General features: G+C 35.3%; 1 protein-coding gene across 5 annotated transcripts in view; it reads left to right on the top strand.

The window, feature by feature from the left end:
- Nucleotides 1-26,670, top strand: part of LOC135130705 (uncharacterized protein) — a 573,502-nt gene that overhangs the window by 271,393 nt on the left and 275,439 nt on the right. For all 5 annotated transcript variants that reach the window (XM_064058149.1, XM_064058144.1, XM_064058145.1 and 2 more), the window contains one exon: nucleotides 6,877-6,981. In XM_064058149.1, coding sequence (XP_063914219.1) covers nucleotides 6,877-6,981 — 105 coding nt within the window. The remainder of the gene's footprint in view (nucleotides 1-6,876; nucleotides 6,982-26,670) is intronic.

The raw sequence follows: 26,670 nt of genomic DNA, 5'->3' as shown, positions 1-26,670 counted from the left end.
TAAATAAACCAAACATGTTTTCCATGGTAGCCCTCGTAATACCATCCAATTCTGGAGGAATATCAACTTGACAGTAGCCGCTTTTTAGGTCTAACGTGGAAAACCAGGCAGATCCTGATAATGTTGTAAGCGTGTCATCAATTCTTGGACGCGGGTAACTGTCTTTCGTTTAGTTTCCTGTAGTCTGCCTTTGTCCAACATTTTTCGTACCAGTTCTTCGGATTCCTCTTGTTTTGCCAAAGCTGGTCTTCTTGGGGGTGTGTGGTGGTGGAATAATGCTAAGGGAAAATCCGGGTTTGACTTCTGCCCTGACTGGAACAATCGTTTCTGCATTCCCTCTAGCTTTCACATTCTGACACGCGATCAGTCTTACAGGCTTGTATTCAATACTGCGCTGATTCAGGATAAACTCTTCATTGCTAAGACGTAGGACTTTCTCCACTGGATCGACTGTCAATCCATGACAGCTAATCAAACTCATTCCCAAAATAGAGTCGTCTACAATGTTAGCCACGAGAGCCTGATGTTTTCAGCTAACCAATGCAGATGTCTACCTATGCTTCACCCATGATTGGCGTCGACTCTTGAATGACGGTTTTCAATCTGATTGTTTCGGGCGTAGTCCTTAGATCTTTAGTTGTCAAGAGTCCTCTACGCAGGATTGATCGTGATTGCCACGCAGGTCCCATTAATCTGCCTTTGGTGAAACTGCCTATTTTTACTTCCCTGGGGGCCTTCTTCTTACCAGTCAGCACATTCCCCGAAAGTACTGGCTGTTTTTAGTTTTCTTGCACATTTCGTTGGGGAGATCTGTGTTGTGTGCTTCTTTTTGGAGCTAGTGATCGAGCACGACAATCGCGTTTGAAATGTCTCTGCCGCCCACATCTATAACACTCCATGTTTTTCTCGTCCTTGAGCTAGGCAATTTATTATTTGCTGTGAGAACTTTTCCAACAGCTTTTCTAACTTGTCATTTTCTTCGGTCTCTAATTTTGCCACTCTGATTTTGTGGCACGTTCTTGAAGGATTGTACACCGCCTCCAATTCCAACTCACGAATTAGGGCATCAGATGATGTTTCTGTCGCAAACCTCTCTTCGACGGATGGTGGTGCGTCGGAGCATGCAAGACGTAACAATCTGCTTCAAATTCTTGTAAAGATTCCCGCGCTTTCTGTATTCTTGTTTTGACTTGGGCGGTAAAAACTTTTTTCAGATGTTCATCTCCAAATTGAAGTTCTAGGGCAGAAATTACGGCCCTGTATCTGTTTCTATCTTCTTCGCAGAGAGTCGGTGCTGCTTCAAACTGCTTCTTGTACGATGACCAAGGCGTCTGACCATCATAGGTGGGTGCTAGAATTGTTCTGGGGGCGACACCACATTGTATGGACCTGATATTGTTGCCAGAATTATTTTGTACATCTAAGTTTGCAGTGTCCATGAGCTTTAAAGTAAAATGCATGTTGACACACTTATTTTTAATGGTTGCGCAGCTGTTGCTGTTGAACCAATCCAAAGCTAGTAATCGCGATCTTTCATCGCTTTCTGCTGCTTTTTGGAAACACTTTTCACTGCTGGTCAGAATAAGGTAAAAGTCCCGATGGGTGATAACTTAAGCAGATCCCTTAAAATGAAATCCCGTAAAAAATTCATTTCTGCTCTTTTGTACCGAATTTGATATGTGGGTCTATGACTCATTTTTGCAAAAGTTTTTTTTTTAAGTAAATATATCATCATTTGAATGAGAAATATTAAATTAAAGTTAAAATAATGAATTGTACTAGTAGATGATATACCGAAAATTGTTCTGCACCAGTGAATGATTGGTCTTGTCGTAGTAGATGATAATTCAAATTTCAGTCTATTAACTACCGACCATTTCCATTTTTGGGCCTCCGTGTTGACGCCACTTTTATAGATCACATTGACTCTGATCTTTTGATCAACTATGTTTAAAATTTGTTCCAGGTAGTACATCTCCTCATATTTGATAATAACAAAATCATTCCTTTGGTAGGGTCATTTGTTGACCTTTTGTCCTTTCTTGAAAGTATTTGCTTCTTTTTATTGTTGCTTTTCTTCGTGTAACCTCTTTCGTTCTAGTTTTTGTTTTTTTTTATCTTCTTTTTTCCGATGATACATCTGCCAGTCCGAAGAGCTCGCCACAGAATGAATTTTTGCTTTGGACAATTCCTTTTTTCCCTTCTGTTTTTCTTTTCCGGAGTTTATGGCCCGACCAGAAACTTTTTTAAAGGCTATGAAACATAAGTCAATGTTTTGTCATTGTATATCGAAGAATAAATTTAATACACCTATTTAAGAAATATTTTGTCATTCTGTTTTTCAGGAGTTATTGGAAGAACTTGAATATTTTGATTTTCACGTTCTGTTGTCTGTGATTTCTTCAACATATTTATCAAAACTTTGAGCGTTCTCATTAAAATTACTCTTTTCAAAAATGGAATTTTGGAATCATCATCAACTGGTATAATGCGTTAATCCTCAATGACCCATTAAATGGTACCTGGTAAGCACTGCAAGAGTACCAGTAGATGAATTGCATTATGGATTATAACCTGATTCTATTGAGAATTAATATATTTTAAATGATTTTTCAAACATATAATGACATGCTAGGAGTACTAACATTAATTTGACTAACGCTTAAAAAGCCACATAATAAAATTATCGTGGTACTCACTTGCTTAGCGATCTACGTAAGAGAAGCTGTGAAATTGAGCTGGAAATTGACTTCAAATTTTTATTAAGACTGCCATTTACCAATACCTCATTGTACAAAAGTCAAATAAATGCAGATTTTATACAGACATCTTCAAGATAATATTTCTATAAAGATTTTACGGATTTCTGCTGTACAATTCTTATTTTACAATTATTTTTACACGTTTGATCACCCACTGGGACCCTATCACTGACTGGGACTTTTACCTTAGTGTCATTAGCATATAAAATAGTGCCACCCTTTTTCAAATGTGAAGCGCAATCATTTGCGAACATTAAATAACAGCGGCTCGAATATAGACCCTTGAGGAATGCCTAACTTAATAGAAATGTCTTCAGATTGTTTTCCCGCAAAACTAACCCTCTGCATACGATTAGTCAGAAAGGAAGTTAGTAGTCTGCAGCATAGGGGATGTAAGTTGTATGCATAAAGCTTGCTTTAATACTTTTTAGTACTTCTACATTTAAACCGAATATATCCCTAGCTGGACTCGGTTTCCAAACTTGCAATGACATCGTGTACAAAAACAACAGATACTTCCTCATAAATAAAATAGTTATGACACAAATAATATCACAGTTATTAACAACAAAGAGAAACAACAGGATCAAGCTTAGGACTAGGCATGGCTTTTTGTTTGTCCGCGGCGGAATTAATGATTAAGTTATTAGCAGCCACTTTGGCATTTTTTATAGCATTACGATACAAAGCCTGTAGGCATTTCTGACATTTTTAAGATCGTCACACGGATTAAATTTATGAAGATCGTCAAGAAAACTTAAATTATGTCTCATTTTTTTGAGATCTTCACTAAACCAAAAAAAAAAATCTATTCAAAAATGCATTAATTATATGGTAGTGCCATTTAAAAAAAAAGTTGTCCTTGCATCTCGAAAACAAGTGAAGCGAAAAAAAATTTTTTTAACGAATAATTATTGTTGTACCCCTATACCTAATTTCAGTGGATTTGTACAATTGGTTCTTAATATATTTAACCGTTTCGATACTTTCCAGCGACCCAGTATATCATATGTATAAATGAGAATAAAAGCCGAATTAACCTTTGTTTTTGTATAATCCTCAACTTGAGAGGAAAGTACAATTTGCTGCAAAATGTTTCCTCTATACGTGTTTTATGTTCGCTTGCACAGAAGGATTTATTCGTTTTTTATTTCATTGAGCTCAACTCGTCTAATGTGTTTGTGTAGTCCTAGTTTACCCGTCTACGACAGGATTTCTCGTTTAACTTTGTCGTGAATTGTGTTGGTAATCGCAGCTTGATCGGACACTTCATGTGGATTTTTTTTCTTGTTACTTTCCACTAAGATCGTTGTTTATATGTCTCGACGATGTATTTTCTTGTTTTAAGAGGCTGTGTTGGCTTAGAATTTAATAAGATTTGAAGTGCTTAAGCTGCGTCTTGTTGGTTATTTTCAAGTTTCTTCCTGGAGGAATTCCTCTTTGTCGCTTGTAATGGCGAAGACCACGTTTTAAGCACTGCATTTTTTACTGGAGACTTTCAACCAAGTTTGACGACTCTGTTATTTTCCATTAATCCGTTTTATGAGGGCGATTTGACGTGTAAACTAAACAACCTTTGTTTTTTTCTGGTTGCAAATTAGTTTCTGAATTGCTTTCTTTTGATGTACAGGGTGTCGTTTTAATTTTTAGAGAAAATTACGTTTTCCTGTTTTAGTGAATCCTTTTTTTATTATAAATTTTAGAATTTTGGTTGCTGTTGATTTTTTTTTTTGTAAAAAATTGGTCCCGACAGAGACCACCTTTTTCGCACTCTAAGGGTCATGAAACGTCGAGAAATCTTGAAAAACTAACTTCGCTTAGGGTCGGGAAGTAAAAATGTGAATCCATTGGTGCAACCTCAAAATATTTTGTACATTTCAGACACGATTTATAATTTTGAAATGACGTCATCAAGTTTTTGGGAAGAATAAACATAAATTTTTATTTACTATGCTTACGATACCGTAAGATGTATGAAAAAGACATTTACATATCCAGTAATTGGGATATTCTTTTTCAAGTAATACAAAGCCGGATAAATAAAAGTTTAGAAGGATAAGTCTTATATGAAATACCTTGTATATTAAACACATCATAACAGTGAGTGAATGATGGCACGATTAGTTTTAATTTTAATTAACTTTGATAACTGACTAAAGGAAGGGAAGGTGTAACAGGAGCAGAGAAAAATGGTTCCAGAGACAGCTGCAGCTTTCTTAAAATCGATTGTTATTTTTGGCATAATATTCGCATTCGCACAACTTGTGTCTTTAAATTTATTTCTAATAACCCCTTTTTAATATACAGGTTGTGCAGTTTATTACTATTATTCTATTTTATTTTATTGTTTAATTATATACCACTGGAAAGTTTATTACATTGCATGCGTTGCTTCGCATCACAAATTAACATAAATATTTTCGCAAATTTGGTAATTAAAACTTGATACAAAAGTATTCGTGAAAATAAATCTTGGCAGAAGTTTATTCTCGTGCGGGCTCCATTTATATTAGTTTAAAAGATGGCTAAGATTATTTGCCTAATAAAAATTGACACAGACGGATGACAGAAAGAGAGACCAATTTTTTGGTATTCTAGGGGTTCTAAAATTACAATACTTCCTTAGGTTAGGTTACATTCGGGAAGTAAAAACAACCTCTGAAGAGAATACATCAAAAAAATTATTTAGGAAATGATACAAAAATTAACAGGTAGTATCCCTAAAACAACTCTAAAGTGACTTGGATTTTTTTCGCTAAAACCAATTTTTAATGCTTTGTCTGAAGGGTCGCACCCCTTGATGTACAAAAAATATTGCATTGTCATTCGGTACCTATTCATTTTATGTTACAATAATTGATTCACAGGATTAGTCATAAATTCTTCAGTTCATTACATTTCCCGCTAAAAATAAAAATATATTTTAAGACACTTCTACAAACTACTCTTTATTTAAATTGGATTTAAATTGCTGATCGTTAATTAAATTTTATGTTTGATTTCCTAACGTACGCTTTTAAAATTGAAAAAAAAAAATGCAAAATCAACAAAAATAAACACGGATCCTTCACGCTCTAAATATTACAAAAAGAATTCTCACACTTTGATTATTCTTTCAACTTCAAAGTGTAAATGATGACAATTTCATTTCGTTTTATTAGCGCAGTTAAAAGCGTGTTTTGTCACGTGGGCAAGGAATAAAACTGTTTTGATTTCGTGAGTAGTTTCGTATTTATAACTATTTTTTAACACTTAGATTCGACTTTGTTTAATGCCATCCTAATTGCTATTTATGTATCTTTCGCGTCTTTGTGTTATTTTATGACTCTAAATTTCGCAGTATCAACATCATGACTGTTTCTGTTTGCGTTTAATGTCTAAATTTTTGTAACTGCTTGGCTATCACTGGATTTAACGCCAGTGACTTTTTTGTTGATTCTTCGACGTTATGTGAGTATGGATTCAGTGGAAAACTTCTTCAGACGTATTATATCGCTGAAAACGTAAATGTTATTGCAGAAGATGCCTGTGGTTACACAATATATCTTTAATAGAATTACACACACTCGGGATCACCTATTGTAAACATCTCCACGCAACCTCTACATTTATCATTTCTTCCAGATAGTCCATGCATTAAGAGCCCTGTTTTCATGCTCGAAAAACCAATTTCCACCTTTTATGATCAAGAATGATATAAAACGGTTTTATCATTAACGCAGTGATTGATGCTTTGGTTATTCAGGTTAAAGTAACCGCAGTCTTCGCATTTTCAATTTAAAATTCCTGCGTTCGAGGAGTGCAAAGTAAACTAATCATTTACCTTAATCTCCGACTTCCATCGCACTAAATAAAAAAACACCATATACTTAGCGTGTGTGCGCGTAGATAAAGAAAACTCGCGCTTTTAATTCAACAATCAATCAAATTTTATTACCTCTCCGAGCTCTTTTGTCTTCGCCCGACAGCCATCGACTCGAACAATAACTAGAGATAAAACACTCGAAAAGTTATTATTAAATCGGCGTCCATTTGAATATTATTCGTCTCGTCGTTGTGATGACTTTTCCTTTTTAGCCAATTCGATTCAATAACAAATTGTCTTTCTTTCCAGATGATGCAGTCGAATCCGATGCTGAGATCCCTCAGTTCGGACTCCTCGCAGAAAAGGGATTGGAAGCAGAGACTCAGTCTGAGGGATAATCGACGAAGGGATCCGGTAAGAGAGCTTCACGTCGCATACTCGATTGAACAAACAATGATGTTCGAATTATTGTTAAAGAGCGACTCACAAAGCGGACACAATGCTCGAGTCCGAGCAAATAAGTCCAGTTTGCTGTAGCTTTCAAGAGATGGATTTGCTTGCATTAGACTACTCGAAGCGATGATTTTAAAAGGGTTGTTGTGTGGAGATGCTGTCCGTGTTTACTTAGGAAAGCGGTGTAAAGATGCAGGGTGAATTTAAAAATGATGAATTTGTCGAAGTACTCGGGTTAATGGCTTTTGTGTTCGGGGAGTTATTTTCGATCATGATAATTTGACGCCTGAAAAATTACCTTACAACGAAACTAATTACATCATCCACACAAGAATATTTGAAAGTGTTAGATATTTAAGGACAAACAATAAGTTATTTCAATAAAAACAATATAATTTCCAAAGAACAGTTTGGACTTCGAAGAGGATTCGGTACTATAAATGCTGCATGCAAGCTTTTAGAACATATTCGAGAAGCATTTAATAAAAAATTTAAAGTCTGTGGAATATCCACTGATCTGGAAGCAGCTTTTGACTGTGTTCCTTATTCTTAGTTGCTTGCAAAGCTTGAGTATTATGGGGTGGGTTTGGATCTGTTGAAATCCTATCAAAGAACCTCTTCTGTTTCAAGTATACAATATCAACGACTTGCCAAGTAATATTACAGGATTTAATGTCGAAACTGTAATGTTTGATGATGACACGATTTTTATTATTTATTTTTAATTATTAATATTTATATTTAGAGTTAACATTCAACCTCAATCGGTGAAAATTGCTACATCCCTTCTAAGAAGGTCTGTAATTATAGCAGTTTTTTTCCTTGTATAATTTTGCATTTTCTTACGGTTTATCATTTTGAAACGCTAATGGTTATTAAACTAAATGAAAAATCTACATTGCAACAATCGTTGTTTAAAGAAGTCAGCATTCTTCGAGATGCTCATGCTAAATTAATAACTGATTTAGATGCAAAATTTGACGAATTGAAATCTGATATCGTTAAATGCAACAAATCTATCAGTAATCATGGGGTAATGATGGATCATTCTAGTTCCATAAAAACTTTAGAATCAAAAGTTGTGTAAATCGAAAAGCATATAGGTAGTAAAAAGGCGCAAGATTACAACAATTACAAGACATGTATAAAGTAAGATCTCTTATCACGTGAAGTCAAAGAATTTCGGTTACCTATTATCAATTATTTAAACAATCCTAATTTTTCCTGGAGCTTATTTTACAGTCATCTATGTTACTTAGATGCTCCTATGTCAAGGTATGTGTTGAGATTCCTGCCAAACCATGGATCAACTCAATCAAATTAATCTCAAGCGCATTTGGAACAAATATAAGCAATCTAATAATGTCGAGGACTATTACAATCATAGATAGATCTTTTTCAAACGCACTGTCGAACAGACTAGCTAGTGCTAGATCTCAACAACCATACACGTTTTTTCAAATATATTCGATCAGTTAGTACAAAAGTTAGTATACCGGTGCTAAAAAAAGAGGATGGTACTATGTGTGATAATTCTGCAGAAGTTGCATCCATTTTTACTGATACTTTTTCCTCGTCATTTACTGTTGAACCTTCTCCAATCAATTTACCCAAAATATTAACTGAGAAAGTTTCCGACACCATTTGTGAAGTTGAGTTTACATAATACTCAAAAACATGTTTTTAATTTCTTGTAAAGAAATAAGTATTTTTTAGGTAAGTTCCGCCTCCTTGGTTCACGATGCATAAAAAAATCACCACAATTGATATAGGGCGGGTGGGCGGGGCTTATATTTTACCTTTTTTTCCTAATATACATAGCCATCTTTTCACAACATGAAACTTAAAACATGTTTAACATGGAAAATTTGTATACGAAAATAATGATTTTGTAATTAGACTCCGCCCCATAATTGCAAAATCCATATTTCTTTGCAAAAATGTAACATTTTACCTATTTTTAAGTTTCTTGTTGTGAAAAGATGGCCATGTATATTAAGAAAAAAAAGGCAAAATATAAACCCCGCCCACCCGCCCTATCTCAATTCCGATGATTTTCTTTATTCGTCGTAAGCCGAGGGGCGGATCCTAATTGCAAAATCCATATGGCCTTACAAAAATTTACTATTTTAAAAGTGTTTTAAGATTCTAAGAATAAAAATAATCATCACAATTGAAAAGGGGTGGGTGAGCGGGGATTATATTTTGCCCTTTTTTTCTTCATATACTTAGTATTTTTTGAAGAACACAATACTCAAAAACATATTTTTAAATTCTTGTAAAGAAATAAGTATTTTTTAGGTAAGCTCCGCCTCTTTGGTTCACGATGCATAAAAAAATCATCACAATTGAGATAGGGCGGGTGGACGGGGCTTATATTTTGCCTTTTTTTCCTAACATACATAGCCATCTTTTCACAAGATGAAACTTAAAACATGTTTAACATGGAAAATTTGTATAAGGAAATATTGATTTTGCAATTAGGCTTCGCCCCATAATTGTGAAAACCACATTTCCTTGCAAAAATGTACCATTTTACCTATTTTTAAGTTTCTTGTTGAGACAAAATATAAACTCCGCCCACCCGCCCTATCTCAATTCTGATCATTTTTTTATTCGTCGTAAGCCGAGGAGCGGATCCTAATTGCAAAATCCATGTTAGGCTGTTTAAATGACTGTACTCTTAATATGGATCATAACTATTGCATTAACGTCATTTATCTAGATTTTGCCCGCGCCTTCGAAAAGATTCCAATGAATTGACTTCTTTTGAAACTTGAACATTTTGGCGTTAGAGGGAAATTGTTGCCTTGGGTTGATGTTTTTCTCTCCAAAAGTTAATTTTGTGTTAGAGTAGGTAATAGTCTGTCGGAAAGTCGACCGGTCGTAAGCGGAGTTCCTCAGCGCTTCGTTTTAGGTCCACTGTTGTTTCTCCAATACGTCGCTGATTTACCGTCTCACGTATCTACAAAAATCGCGATGATACCAAATTATATGCTATTCCTCTAACCGACTATAACCTTTTTTTCTTCTATTTTTGCTTGGTGCTTAAGATAGCTACTGCCACTGAATAAAACAAAGTGTATTGTGCTTCACCTAGGCAGAAATAATACCAAGCTCATCTATAATATCGCAGGATTTAAATTACCCCCATGGACTATCAGAGGGACTTTGGTGTTATTATTTCATTAGATCTCAAAAAAATTTTGAAACCACAATTTAGAGCACTCCCTAGACACACTTTTGGCCCAACGGAGTTATTAATATGTGGAATTATTTACCAGAGGAAGCAGTAATTTTTTGTAATGAAGGAGTATTTGGCAACTGTTTTTGACTTTGAGTTAAAAATTTTGAAACTCGAGCGATATTCCGGATGCGGCACATTAACTGAAACATGCCGCATTTACGCATTGTTTGAGGCACGATTTGATTTGAAAAATACCTAACGGGAAGAAAAGACTTCTTATTCATTATTTTCATAAAAAAAATAATTTCAATGTATTAACTACTACTTCGTCAAAGACCAACTGCAAAATTCTCAATAATAAAAAAAAATCTCTCTTACTGAAAATTTCGAAACACGCTTTCTGTAACCAACAAATAAAGCTTTTTTTTTATTTAAACACATGAATGCAATTACATTACAGTTTCATTGTTAGAATTAGTACTCTTTATGGGTACTACGTTAAAAATCTATGGTATATTTTAAAATATGTTGTAATAAATGCAGAAAAATAAAATTAAAAAAATGTGAATATTCGAGGCAAAATCGGCATACAACGAAATTTTAATAGATAAAAATCACATTGTAACGACACAACTCAAGAGTCGGTACGTGAATTTGGAAAATTTCGTATCATTCCGCATCCATTAAAATGTGATTTTTATTGTTTTAAATTTCGTTGTTAGTCGATTTTTTTCAGAATTTTCATATATCTAAATTTTCATTTTTTTACTATTTCTCACATTATATTTTAGAATCTACTTCACGTTTTGCCTTAGATTTTTAACGGCAATAACACCAATTTTAGCAACTGTTATTGTATTAGTGTCTTTACATTTGTTAAAAACAATCTTTGGTTAGGTACCTACACGAAATGCATTTCGAAATTTTATCAAAAAATCAAAGATATGATTTTCCAAGTCTATATTCTAAATTATACAGCATTGATTGGACATTTCTTCTGGCACTTGATTCCTAAAATAACATTTCGTTTTTCTAAATTTTCACCGTTGTTTTCGTCTAATATTAAGCGTAATATTCGGTTAAAAAATTATTATCAACAAAAATGGGTGAAACCTAGAAGCATGGTTCACTCCATTGAACATAAATAATAATAATAATAATAATAATATTTTATTATAACCCAACAAACATAAATGTTTTTGTAGGGTATTAAAAAGAATACAATCTTACAAACTAAAGATAAATTCACTTAAAAGAAGTTCGTATCAAGTAAAAGTTTGATTCTATTCTGAAAAATAATATAAGATTCAAAAATATCGACGTTGTTTTGAACGCTGTGATAATAACGAAACATATTTAAAAGTGGCGAGTGTAGATGCTGATTCGTATTAGGCGTTTCAAAAGAAATGCTAGTAAAGGAGCGAACTCCATAACTCGGTACCTGAAAATTAACATTGCTAAGTAAAACAGGGCTATCAATAATACTATGAATTAATTTATATAAAAATACAAGTAAATTATAAGTTCGCCTCGAATTTAAGCTTGGCATATTAAACTGATCTAAAAGACTATCGTATGATACATTCCTATAAGGATAAGTGCCAGACATTACAAAATATAAATGTTTTAAGTGTTTTTTCTGAACACGCTCAATTGCATTGATATGTACATTGTAATAAGGACTCCATATTACGCTTGCATACTCTAATCTACTACGAACAAGAGTCTTATACAACAATTTTATACATTCTAGACTTCTAAACTCACGTGTATTACGATTTATAAAACCTAACATTTTAACGGCAGTGTTAACTATATAATTAACATGAGGCACAAAAGACAAACTAGAATCCATTATAACCCCCAAATCTTTAAATTCATTACATCTATCAATTTCCTCGTTGCTTATATAATAACTGCTTACTATATTTTTTATTTTTTTACTAAAAGTCATGACTTTACATTTTTTTCGATTTATTTCTAAGCCGTTATTAATGCACCAACTAACCACTATATCTATGTCACTTTGCAGTGATTTACAATCATTATCGTTAGCAATAACTTTGATGATCTTTAGATCATCAGCATATAGAAGGGGTTTACAATGTATAAAGGTTAAGATCCTTAATCAAATTGCAAATTTCCAGTGCATATAAAAATTGTATTGTGCATTTTGAAAAAAGTCGTAAGTCCAGATAAATTCGATGGACGATTTATGGATTTCTTACGCCTGGTGGGCCTCCACTGCTACCAATCTTATTTCCTTTGCTGTCAAGTCTGTTACTCAAGAAGAACTCATTAATTAGACATGTCTAAGTTTCCACCCAAATTAACAACTGGTGATGACCTAATAGCGAGTGCATAGCTGCAAATCACGTTTGTTAAACCTCTAGCTCTAAAAATAAATGTATCCTTAAAATTAGAAATATTTCGTAATTGTTGGAAATTTTTGAAAAATCAGGAAATCCGCATTACTTGGATAACTACCGTCCGATTTCCATTTTATCAAACTTTACTCAGGTCATGGAACAAGTGTTAAATATATAGATCCATTTGTGTTAGTTTGAAGTCTTACCTCTCTCCAAAGCAACATGGGTTTATTAATGGCAGATCTACTATTACGAATCTTTGGATGACAAAACCCAGGTAGACCTTAAATACCTACGTGGACTTTTTTAAAGCATTTAATTTGGTCTCACATTCTGTTTTGTTTCATAGACTTAATCAATTTATCGAATAATCATGTATTTTACAATGGTTTTTGCTCTTATATGAATTTGTCTCAACATCCGGAGTTCCACAAAGTCCATACCTAGGACCTCTACTATTCAATATTTATGTGAATGACTTGCTAGAACCTATTATTTGTTGCTGTTTTGGTTTTGCACATGATATTAAGTTAGTCCACCATAACGACTACCGAGGACATTAATAGCTTACCAATTTAGATACTTTAGTGAATTGGAATCCACCCCCTAGCCCACTTCTTGTCAATCAACGGTTCCAACCCACAGCATCGTCTTCGGCGCACGATCTCCTGATGACGTTGTCGAGTTATCTGAAAGAGCACTGTCAAGGCCATACGTCACTATGTTTCTTCCAGAAACCGGGTTAATCTCCCAACCTAAACCAGTAAACGTATTCTCTGTTGCATTCGATTGCCACCACCACCACAATCGGTCGGTCAACAACCAGAACACCTGAGTACACCCTCAGTGTCCAGGTACATACCATGGCATCTGTCGGAGATTTTACGCCCCAGCTCTACTCTCATGAACAGGTTCACCCTAACCTGCCACCTTTTCTTAACAATACCTTAACACCCAACGCTTTGGCTTTTTTCACTCAACCCGAGTCCGGCCCTGTTAGACCATCTTAACATAGTTGGGCCTTCACGCCCATCGGCCACTTTATTATTATTATTATTATTATTATTATTGAATAGCATGCTCAAACAGAGTCAAGCTCCAATTACTGAGCATTATACTCACTCTGACAGACTCTGACTCACTGCCCTCAAAATACACTCTCGGTATCTGAGATATGTGTCTTAATTGGGGGTGAATAATAATTAGAACTGATTGGTTTTGTCGCCTTTAAGATCTACATTAAAAATTCCTCTTACATATGCATAAATATGCATTTAATCGATAAATATGCAGTAAAATTGAAAAATATGTAAAATATGCATTTTTTTAAAGTCCATTGCTTAAAAATAGTATGTGATGATATTAGTTACTCCTAATTTATAGCAAAGGATTATAGCACGAATCAAAGTTTTTTCATGAGTGCCATAATCCTGCATTATAAACGAATATCATATTTCATTTTGTGGTCGAAGTAGCGGCAATAGACCATCAATTTTAATTTCTAAATCTCAGTTTTATTTTCACCTTAATAAAAATACAAATGACAATTCATGTTGGTTGATATGACGTTTTTTCAAACAATTCCACTGTCTTGTGGAAAATCTCTATGGTGTACCATTTTTTTTCCATGACACCGTTTTATGGCACTATAAATCGTGCCAGAATCTGAAATCGTGCCGTAATGTGACAGATTATAAATGATTCTCGATGCGTCAACCGGGAATTATGAGGCAACTTGACGACAAAAAAAGTTATATGGCCAGAAAACATCTTTTTCTGAATATGCTTTTTGTATACAATCCGAGCCTTACACGTTATATATCAAAAGAAAGCTTTTTTAGAGACAAATTTGCAACCAGAATGAAACAAAAGTGCTTCAGTTTACACCAAATTGCTCACATAACAATAACTAAAACGGGCTAATCGAAGATAACAGTTTCATCAACTATATCGACGTAGAATGTAATTTTTGTAGAAATACTCAAAAAAGAGCAGCGCTTAAAGTGTGGTGTTTGCTTTCACAAGCGACAATTACGAATTCCTCCATGAAGAAACGTGAAAATAACCAACAAGACGCCGCAGCCGCTTAGCTACTTTAGATGTTATTAAATTCTGAGAACAATACCCCTTAAAACAAGAAAATACATCGTCAAGCCATATAAACAACAATTTTAACGGATACTAACACGAACAAAAATCCACATGAAGTGTCCGTTCAAGCTGCGATTACCAACACAATTCGCCGCGAAGTTAAACGAGAAATCCGGTCGTAAATGGGTTAACTAGGACTACATAAACACATTAGACGAGATAGTCCAACTGCACTGCAAGCGAATAAATCCCTGGGTACCAGCAAACGTAAAACACGTATTCACCGCTAAAAGTTGGTGTTGACAAAAGTAAAAGTAATTATTAATTAGTAATCATACTAGGGCAAAAAGAAAGAATAAATAAATTAATGGTAAAAAAAACGCTTTTGTTAAGCTAGTAATTGACACCACGTGTTTGAAAATCCTTTTGAAAATTGACAGTCCAATTTTAAATATTGTGATAAGTCATTTGATTTAGGAAAAGCTTAAATTAATTAATTACATAATCCACTGAAAGTGCCAGTAATTAAGTCTGACCCTGTACAATCTATGTAGTTTGTGTCTATGGAAGCAAGATACCTACGTAAAAACGGAGCAGGTTATTTCTTGCAGGGGCGTACATTTTATATTTGTCGTCGCCCTTTAACCTCCCTTAATACAACCGTCTAATTTGACACCTCTACTTCGTCTATAAATAACCAATTATTTATGGCAGAAAAAGTTTCAGCGGTTTATTTTTAGATCATTCCAAAATAAAATCACGATAAACAAAATAGTATTCTCGATCTATATCCAGGTGATGCTGCTCCATCGCAAGCAGACAATAACTAGACCGACGAATTTTACTCATTTGGAGTAAACATCAAGAAATATTAGCTAAAGAAACTAGCCACTCTTTATGACAGTGAAGAAAAATGTCTGTCAGAGTGTTTTCTTGTCACAGACCTGAATCACTTAGAAATGATTAGGATTCTAACAGAAACGAACATTAATTTGGAATCTCTACTTAAAATAGGCTGCTTTGTGCTTTCGAATTTGCAGGAGACAGCTTCAGAGTTCAAAAATTTGTGCGATCTCTGTAGTATTTTTTGCATAGCGTTTTTTTAATGAATAATGAGAGAATAAATTGACCAAAGCGTAGTTTAAAATTTCCTAGGATTTCCGGGGTTTGATAGTTGTTCAATGCGGATGTAGATTAATTTTTTGTGTTTTTAATTAAGAACCCGTCGAGGAAGGAACGAGGAAAACGCTGAATTCATCCTGGCTAATGCATTTTTACAAAACTTATGAAAGCTGGTCAAAAAAAACGAATAAATATTTTGAGTTGTTGACACGTTTTATATAATTTGATTTGATATTTCTAATTTTTACCGTAATAACACAGATCGTTATTTATTAGGTAATGTTGCGTAAAAGAGAAAATTTAAATATCCATCCAAATGAATACAAAAGTTAATTGTCGTCGCTCTCATAATTTTAATTATGGACACATTTTTAAAGAATGCCGTTTATTGGGAGAAAGGAGTAACGTGCGTTGGTGTAATATAGCTCTCTCAAAAACCTGCCGTGTTGACAATATTAATTAAAAGTAATAATAAATTAACATGTTTTAAATGTTATCTGTTGTATCGCAGGCAGTAATGTATGCGATAACGTGTGTGTGTGTGTGTACAGGTTTTGTTATTAAAGGTTTTGTGCTAAATTATTTTGTAGTCACAAAATATTTTCTGGTTGTTTTTAACACATAAAACATTGTCTGCTTACCTTTAATCAGTAAGAGATATAAATCGTATTGATTGCACTCGAACTTGATAACAATTTCTACCACAAAAAATTGTTTTATATTTTGTTTCTCATAGGTACGGCTTGTCCACTAAAGAAAAAACCAATAAATATACACAAGAATAGGGTTCTATAATATTTGGAAGAAATGAGTTTTCATGTGTAAACATTGATATATGACATCATTTTTTTTTTATTTGGTTTTAAAGCATCTAAACATGGAAGTAGTACAACTCAGGATGCTGGTCCTAAATAAAAAAAATATTTCCTCTCAACATTTGTTACTCGATCGGTTGGAATATTTTGTAACAGTGAGAAACAAAGTTTTTTAATTCGTTTGTACAAAACTTTCCTAGTTAGTGTGATGCTTTGGTGATGCCTTTTGGGGGTACCTCAAAAAACTCGATTTCCCGTCCCCCTTGCGGCTCCTCTTTCATTTCTCTTTCATTCTCCCCTTCTTGCATAGATCCCCATGCATGCAACTTACCAAATTTTTACTTAATCATTTTACTTGTTTTCCTCTTCGTCCGTGTTTTCTTCGGCATCCCCAACTTCCTGTTCCCCTTCCGTTTCTTTCCCGATCTCTTTCTGCCTACCATAACTCGTCTTCTTTTGCAATTTTGCTTGCCCATAGATTGAAATTTGCGATCTCTTCCTCTTTAGTCTCCTTGGTAACACGAAAACGAAGCGTTCCACCTGCCTCTTGCTACCCTCTTCCAAAATTCTCTCTGGTTCTCCTTTGTTCTTCTCCTTGGCACTCCTCCATTAGGTGCAAAGCCGTCTCCTGTTCTTCTGTTCCACATCCGCATTCCCTCGTACGTTCTCTGACATTAAACCTCCGGAAATAGCGTTTGAATGGGCCATGTCCTGTGAGCTTCTGAGGCCAACGTCCACGTGGTGAATCAGTCTCTCGGTGTGGCACCCCGTGACTTCTGTAGTCCACGCTTTCCTGTAATTTCACCATGGCTGCCCAATACGCCTTCCGTTTTAGTATTCTCCCACATGGGGGTGGTTTTCAGGTTCTTCTCTGGCCCTCCTTGCTGTCCGGTCCGCTTTGGCCATTCCGGGGACTACTAAAGTTTGACCTTGGCGCTCTCATCTTCGATCCTCTGCAGATCTCTTAAAATTGCATCGGCCGTTTCTCCTTTTCTTCTCGTCACCATATCTAGAGCAACCCTGGAGTCGGTGACTAGATTGATGACTCTTCCTTTCACTCCTGAAAGTGAACCTACCGCCATTCCCAGTGCCCATAGCTCAGCCATGTGCACGGGGTAGTCGTCTGGGAGTCTTCTTAAGATCGTTGACACCTCGTTCCCGTTCTCTATGTTGACAATTTCTACCCCGACGTTCTCAATGTATCTCTGAAAATCCATGTTTCTCTTCGCGTCTCCAGCGGCTCAAGCTGCATCCACTTCCTCCTCTGTTCCGCCGGATGTGGTCTCTGCCCGAGACCTGGAGTGCCGTTTCTATGCCTAGATCCAAAGTGGTGTGCTTCCCACCAGCACGGCTACCGTAGCGTTAGGCGTCGTCCTGTAGGCTCTAGTAATATCCAGCAGGAATGGCCGCTGCACTGCCTGCAGACAGTTCTTGATCCTGCGCTGTCCCTAGATTTCAGATGCGGACAAAAGAGTGGGTTTAATCGCCTCATCATAGACCTGTCTGAGAGTCCGTGGGTTTGTTCCTCAGGTTCTACCCGCCACAGCCCTCACTCGATGTGCTGCCCCTGAAATTTTTCCGACTACGTACCTGGAGTGTTCCACCCACGGCAGACCTCTGTCGATGATAACCCCTAGTTACTTCATCGATAATGCCGGTTCGATGCCTGTCTCCCCCATGCGGATGACCACCGCAGACAGGCCTCCCACACGGCTTCCCATGTCACTTCAACCCGTCGTAGAGAGGTACCTCTGATGATGATGAGCTGATCATTGGGGTACGCCTGCACCTCCACCTCCACTCCTTCGAACTCCTCCACCTGGTCGATTTACTTAAATCAATCCTACATGATTAGCAGCCAAATAATTGGCCCTAAACACGATCCTCCTTGTCTCGATGCTCATCCCCTCGGAAGTGACCTTCCTCTCTTCGAGGAAATTGGCCACGGCTCTTCTCAAATCCCCTGGGCAGCCGCTGTGCGGCGGCCCTTTCTTCAGCTTGGGATGCTAGGCCGAATTGAATGTGTTTTTGATGTCTAGCGCGACCATTAAAAAGTGGCTTCCCTGTTCTTCTGCCTTCCTGATCTTGTTCACGGCTCTCTCGATAGCGTCCTAAAATCCCATCCGTTTGGTTTCGACAACCAAGCTACCTCAAGATGTTGGAGTCCCGCACTTGGAAACTGTCGATCCTTGGATGATTATCTGCAGTTCTTTATCTCGGTTTTCGTTACATTCGAGTTGTGCCTTTCGAGTTTCCCTATTCCCAGCAGTGTCTGTTTTCTCGTCGTCCTCTGGGAAGTACTTCCTGATGAGTGCCTCTGCGGTTTCCTTCCGGCTTCTAGTCCATGCCCCTGATGCGTTTTGCACAGTCGCCCACGATGTCGCTCCTCCTTTGCGCGTGACAGAAAGGACCCTGTGTGCCAAGCCCTATGGATCCTCCGGATTCCTTGCCTTGTCTCGGAAAGATCGAAGTGTCGCCTCCTTAATCTTTTTCTTTTACTCCATCTTGGTCCTCTTGAATTCGTCCGTGAGCTTCTGCCTCCTATTCTTGTCCCGTTCCTGCTGAGCTGTGATTCTTGCCTTGTGAATTTTTCGTTTCCACCGTTGGAATTCAGCCGTCCACCACGGTGTCAGACTCTTCTCCAAAAGCGACCTCCTGGTTAGTGTGTCATTTATTTCACAATTGCACGTCCTTCTCGATCTTTCTCTTCTTCTCTTTTCTCCTGTCACAATTTCTCATATTACTTTCACTGACTAGTTTTCGTTCCTTCTTAGTTGATTTGTCTCATTTTTTTGGATCAAATTTTCAAATTTAGATCCTTGCTTATTTTTTCACTTCTCACTTTATCCATTCTCGTCACTACCGCAATTTTTCTCAAGATTTTCATTTCACACTTCGTAATTTTACTTTTGGGCTTTTCATTAAAAACCCATGATTTATTTCCGTAAATGAGCGTTGGCACTAAAATTGCCTTTACTATGTCTTGATTTTGGGATATCTCTTTTTATTAAAACGTTGGTAATATAATGTTCTCTGTACATCGCTGTAATTCTATTTATTCCTTTCGTCACTGTTTTCTCTGAATCGTCCTTTTGTTTCTGTTATTGTCGCTAGATATTTTATTTTCTCCCCTTGCATATCTCTTTCCGTCTTCTCCTTTCCCTTCCAGATTTTACTTTTTGGTAATCTCTCAAATGCTTTCTCTAAATCTATCGTACTTACGTAGTTTATTCGAAACCATTATTCTTTCTGATATTTGCTTTGCTACGAATATCCAACTTGTATAGATCTATCTGCCCTGAACGTGATTCTGCCATTCTTATCCCTGTTTTTTCTTTTCGTCTTCCTTTAATAACCCTCTCATATACTTTTAGGGCCGTACTTAGTAGTGACACTCCTCTGTAGTTACAGTCTTCCATTACATTGGTATTTTATGACTTCTGCATGCTGTTTATTAGTATTTTATATATCTATAACACGTTTATTCCTTCTTCACCCGTGTCGTCTTATATTGTCTATTCCTGTGGCATTTCCTATTTTAATTCTTTCAGACGCTTTTACTACCTAATTCGTTTCAATTTCCAATTTCCTCTTCTTCAGTGTTTTCTTCTTGTATTTTCACTTGTTTTTAATAGTGCTGCAAAATATTCCATCTAATAATAGTTTTATCTTCTTCTGTTATCGCATCTCCTTTTTTGTCGTTTCCATTTTTTTTATTTCTTTCCTTAGATTTATTTTTATTTAGTGTGCGGTGTAGAATTTTTGCATTACCTGGTGTATCTTTCTTCATCTTCACTCACAATTATTTTCATGCTTTTGCTTTCTCTTAACTGTCTCTCTTTGTCTTTTGTAGCCGGTGTAGTCTACAATGATTTATTTTTTTTGTTATTTAAAGTTTTTTTTTAAAGGATTTTCTTTTTAACTTCTTTCTTTATATCATTGTTTGCCAGACTGTTGTTTCTTGTTATTTGTACTCCTCTTGATTCCGTGTTTTCGTTACAATTTCTGTGGTTTTCCAATTCTTTCAAATCGATTTGCTTAGTTTTTAGTTCGTTTGTCATATTTTTTCTTTTATTTTTCTTCGATATTCTTTCTTCACTTTTTGATACTGCAGTCTATCCGCTCTTATATTTATATATTATACGAATTTTGCTCTTTTTATTTTTTGTTTTTATTGCGTCGGCACCCGTTCAGGGCCTTATCTCGTTCTTAAGTTGATTCAACAAATCGTTTTTGTTACCCGTGAAATTAAAAAAAATACCCACAACTGAAAAACTGGCATTGAACAACATTTTATACCAAATATTTAAAGAAAAGGTTAACACATTTTGTTAAAATTATCCTATTGTTGTTATTCAATTTATGTATAAAAACATTTTATTTACTAATTTAACTATTTAAATCAGAGATCACAAATGTATGCGTACACAAATATTTAAATACGTATTCAAAATTCTTCATCTTGACTTTCTTCATTTATTTTTAATTCTTGAAAATTAGGGGATACGTGTGGATCTTCCAGTTCAATAGTGTTTAATATAGTTTTTAGTGAACTCCATATGAGTTCAGTTGCATTAATTATTTCGTCAAGATGAAATTGCAGAGGAACGTCCAGGTCTCTAATGACATGTAGTTAATATTTCTTTTGCATTATCCATTACTATTAGTAAGTGATGAGGTAAAAATAGCAATAATTGTTGTTCCCCTCACATTTCGAATAATGCATTAAAACTATAACACCACGAGCACAGAAAGGAAAATGAGAAATAATTTACACGTTTTTAATTACTACCAAATTTGGTAGAGGTAGGTAGGTAATTCGGAACTTAATACCGGCCTGTGCAAACCTACACATTCATAAATTTCTTTATCTTCGAGGATTATGCTAGAAACTCATTGTTAGGGTCGTTAATGATCTCGGCATGAGGTCCCACTTTAAAAGACCGTAAAACCGGTATAAAATTTGCAAGACTATAAATCTACTATCTAAAAGTAAATCTACTGCCCATAAATTTAAAAGACTACAACTTAGGAAAAATAAGTGGAATCAGAGAGGAAAATAAAAGTCAAAGGGAAAACATATAGTGAAATGTCACCACTGGGTTATGGGCGAGAAGGAAGAAAGCGATTAAAGATCAACAGAAATGTATACCATAAAGGAGGATGGCCAAAAAAATAGAACAAGGAAAAATACAAGGAAAACAAGAAATGAAGGAAAAAGAATGAACTAAAAATCAGCACATGGAACGTACAGACACTGTCAATACCAGAAAAGGTGTAGGAATAAGAAGTCTAGAGAGACCCGCAAAGATATTTACAAGACGGATGTAGCTGCAATGAGATTTTAGAATCAATTGTCGAGTCATCACCGTAAGGATACTGCATTTAAGGGTTTCAAAAGGTCGTTGATAAATAGATGAAGAGAAAAGGCCCAAGGTTAGAGCCTTGCGGGACACCTTGACAAAAAGTAAAATACATAATTATTATCTAGAGTATGATGCCATCAGTTTGAGAAGGGGATAGGTGAATCCAAAGTTACTAAGTTTGCTTAACCTACATATAAGAAACATAAGAGAAAAATACGATTCAGCAGTAGAAAAGCCAAGAAATTTTAACATGTATTTGTAGAAGCAAGAAGCAAGTGTTTATAGACGAAAACAGAAAAACTTCTTCCAAAAAATTAAAACAAAGTGGGTGAATGATAAGTTAGTACAAAAAGAAAGTGGGTAGGTATAGGAACAACAACGCATTTTACAAGAATGAATAAAAATAAACAGACGTATGTCGAAGACTTCAGATACCTTCTAATTGACCCAGAGTCACTGGGTGAAATGGAAATTACGCAGGAAGAAGTTAAGCCCACAGTCAACAAAGTGGTAATGGTAAAGTCCCTGGAAAGGGCTATAAATGCAGAACTTATAACATATGGTGGAGAATGGAGATGTAGTACACGAAAAATTATACAATATCATAAAAAAAATATGAAATATGCACTACCTACATTAAAATTATGCATCACTTTTCTGATTTTTCCCTCTTCATTAACACATTCTAAACGGAAAAAAATAAAAACCGTACTTCGCTAGGAGTAATTAGTAATTAAGTAATTACATTATGTATTCAAAAATATACAAACTCAGCTAATAAGAACTGAAATGTAGCAATAATAATTAATCCCGATTTTGCCGTCATTACTTCATTACCATTAGTCTATCAGCTTGAAACAGCCCAGCCTGGAAAGTCCCAAAATTCCCTCCATGCAAACAGTCAAAAGCAAACATTGTGCTGGAACTTCCCTTAAGTACATCAACACAGACTCTAACAAAAACATTCCCGATTGGAGAAGAAAACCCCCAAGTAATTTGTTGTAAGTTTGTGTGTCTTTTAAAAACACGGACAGTTTAAAAGAAAAAATTCCGAGGTATGGAGATGCGGTTCGAGCGGAATTTTTATTAAGTTCGGGAATTCCTAACGGTCTGGATGTTGACTAAGGGCGGCAAATTCGCGAAATTGTGACAGAATTCAATGCCAGAGATAATAATGAGCGCTATAATAAATAAACAACCGCCGTTGTAAATGTAAATGGGTTTCAGCGGTTAATTCCCTTCTGTTGCGTTACAATAACTTTATCTGAATTTATAGAACAATTTATTCCATTCTGACGGCCGTTATCAAACGCAACAATACGTCAAATGTGTAAATGTGAGCTGTAATTTATAGAGGTCGTTGCACGAAATAGATCACGTGTGTTATCTTGCACTGTTTAAAAGGAAGTCTGCGAAATAGAAGGAATAAGTATTCTTACTGTCCAAGTTTAATTAATGTTTAAAATCGTTATATCTATAGACTTTTGAAAAACATTCACTCAACTACTTCGTGAATAAGTAATTCAATTGTACCGTAATTAGATACTAGAAGTTTGAGTTCAAACCATTATTGGAATCGACGTACTCAAGTGTGAACAGCTCAACAGCTTGTTAATAACATCAAGAGTTTCATAATTCGACGAAATTCACTAAATTGTGCAAAGTTTCAAAATTTGTGTATAACAGCAAATGCAATTTTCGCGACATTTACTTAATTGATTGGAAATACTCGGTCTCAAACATCTCCAGGTTTTGTTGCTTGATTGCTTTTGACACTTGCCTGTTTTCTGTTGTTTGAATCCTTTGAATGTTCTAACTTATTGATTTGTCAACAGGAATTATTAATACTTTAGATTTTACACACTGAAAAAGAAACAATATCACCTGATTTTTTATTTGGGCTTTATCTAATAAATCTAAAGTCTAAAAAGAATTTTCACATGACCGTTAATTCTGGCGAAGAAATTTATTTTGATTGTGCGTACAAATGTCAAGTGTATCTTCTAATTCTAACTCACCTGAACCTCTCGTCGGATCGATTAAACTTCTTGGCGGTTAACTGTACAGCACAAAAATGATTAGTTTTATGGGCGACTTGAAAATAACCAGTCACAAGTTCGGTTTCTAAAAATGACACAATGTCTAGTCAAGCAGTATACGTTCTTGTATTTATTTTCGGAAGTATTTATTAAATTTTACGTGGTTACGAGGTTGTAACCATTTATTTTCACATTGACGAATTTAATTAATTTGTGGCTCGAACGCTTATCACCAACAAGCACGTAAATAATTAAAAATACCTGAAGTACATCGATTTATTAGATTTTAAAACATCGCCGGACATGAATTGTTTTAAAAATATATTAAAAAAATTCAGCCAACGTTATAATTTGGTTTAACTGGGAATGTTTTTTAAATAAAAAAAAATAAATATAAATACCATTCCCAAGTATGTACCGGGAAATCGACCGGTTGTTTTTGAAATTTATGCTGTAAATATAAGGCCAAAAAACGATCAACTAATTAAATCCCTTTAAAATCAGAGAAAAAACAGTTATCTGTCTAAATAAAAATCTGGACAGATGGCAGACAGACAGACAATTGGAAACACGAGACTTTTTTGTACTCTATCTGCTTAATAAAATCGCGATCAGACAGACATACGGAAACGGGAGAGCGTTGTTTTCGGATTTTCCAAGCTATAAAAATAGCAAATATGAAATTATATAGTCTGAGCTTAACCTCTGGAAGCAAAACAATGTCATTATAATCTCGACCAGACTTGTGACCTTTGCGTTTAAAAGCAAGGATATTCCTGCCAAAAACGAAATTTTGCGTGTTGAATTTTTATCTGACTAAATTAGAACAAACAATAATGGATTTCTTAACTTTCAAAATCTGCACACCAAAAACACTCCCCAACATTCTTAATTAAGATTGGAAAACTCAAGCCTAATTATAGGGTAAATGTGTACAAGAGTACGCACTTAGTGTAAAACTGTCAACAACTTTTTAATTTTTTTGGATAGACAAATTTTATGATATGGGTTCGTTATATACATGTTTAGAGATCAGATATATTTAATTGTACGCCCCAACACCACTATATTTTAAGAGTAATTTCAATTTTTGTCAAGATGTGTAAATGCGCACTGTTAGACAGTTCATTGCACAAGAGTGCGCATTTGAACGCTTATGAGTACGCATTACATTTTATGAAAAAATATTTGTTTCTAAGGTGAAAATAAATGGGAATAAGTGACTACAGACTACACATAAAACGGGAGACCTATTTCTTCGTACTCTAGGGGCCTTGAAAAGACGAGAAAACGTAAAAATAGAAAGTCGGTCGACGGACTCGATTACAACACGCTCAGGAAGTAAAAATAAAAAAAAAATCACCATAACCACCACCCCACAACTCGAGAAGCAGTACAAAGTAGTAGAGTTAAATAATTCATTACCGTATGATATGTATCTCCAAGACTATTAGACTACATATTGCAAGCAATGCGCACGCTTATACAATACCTCGCTGCGCACTCTTGTACATTTGTACATAACCTAATGTTTTCAAAGTTAAAAGCTTTTGATGGACAGAAAGTGTAAAACTGTTAGTGTATAACGACACCTTAAAAGTTACAACTAATGAAAATTATTACTGTAAAATAAAAGAACTGGTACGTACCTTACAAAAAACTAAAACTATGAGCGGTAAAAATTACATCCACACAACGTGTGAACATAAAATCGTCAGTACGACCAAACTATAAACTATATTCAGGTCACTTTTGCACCTTTATCTCAGGTTTAACATTAAATTCTGAATGGTATAACTTCATCTTACCCAGATGGCACTAATAAGCAGAAATCATCAGTGCGTACTCTTATATATATGCGCACTCTTGTACACATTTACCCTACCTGCTCGACAACCGTCAATCCCAACTTTCCCGCTTTAAAATCCCCAAAGTAAAAGACACGAACCTTTCAGGTAAATCACTTCTCCAACATCGCTAGAAAAGTGTTTACATTTTAAACCTTCTTACCACAAACTTTTTAATTTGATCTCATTAGTAATTAAGCATCCTCCAACAAAACCACCGACGTGTCGAAATGGAACGCAGAAAACCTGTGAATTAATTAAAGGAGCATCAATTTCCAACTTCCATTAAAGTGGTACAGTCCTCTTGAATTGATCCACGTTTTCTGGTATTACAATGTACGAAACCACCTCGACGTTCGCATTCAAGCGAGCATTGATTGGTCTGTCAATGTTTTCAAAGTTATCGGAACAACATAACAGACGAGGTCAAACAATTGCTTTGAATCGTAAGCATTTATTATGTTGGTTTGTATGAGAATTTCGCGTGTGTTCGGCAGGAATGCGATCTAAATCGCTGCAGGAACTTCTGAATACATGCAGGATTTAATACTGCACGAAAGCGATAGGATATGCAATCGGAAGACTGAGAGGATTTTAATGTGAGACATGAATGAACGGAATCAATTGAAAAACAGCCTGAAGAGGATTTAATGGATGGAGTTGAAGAAAAAGAAATATTTCCTGCTATCCACGAATGTAATAACGTAATAGTTCCGTTCGTTTACATTTATTTTCATTACGAGACGTCAAGAGATGAAGTGGTTTGCTATAGTTGAATATTCGCTGTCCGTGCTTGTGGAAACTAGCAATTTCA

The sequence above is a fragment of the Zophobas morio genome, unplaced genomic scaffold (genome assembly GCF_036711695.1).
Source record: "Zophobas morio isolate AGI-343-1 ecotype UQ-CSIRO unplaced genomic scaffold, CSIRO_AGI_Zmor_V1 ptg000017l, whole genome shotgun sequence".
NCBI classification, from domain to species: Eukaryota; Metazoa; Arthropoda; class Insecta; order Coleoptera; family Tenebrionidae; genus Zophobas; species Zophobas morio.
This window is presented reverse-complemented; position numbering and strand designations above follow the sequence as displayed.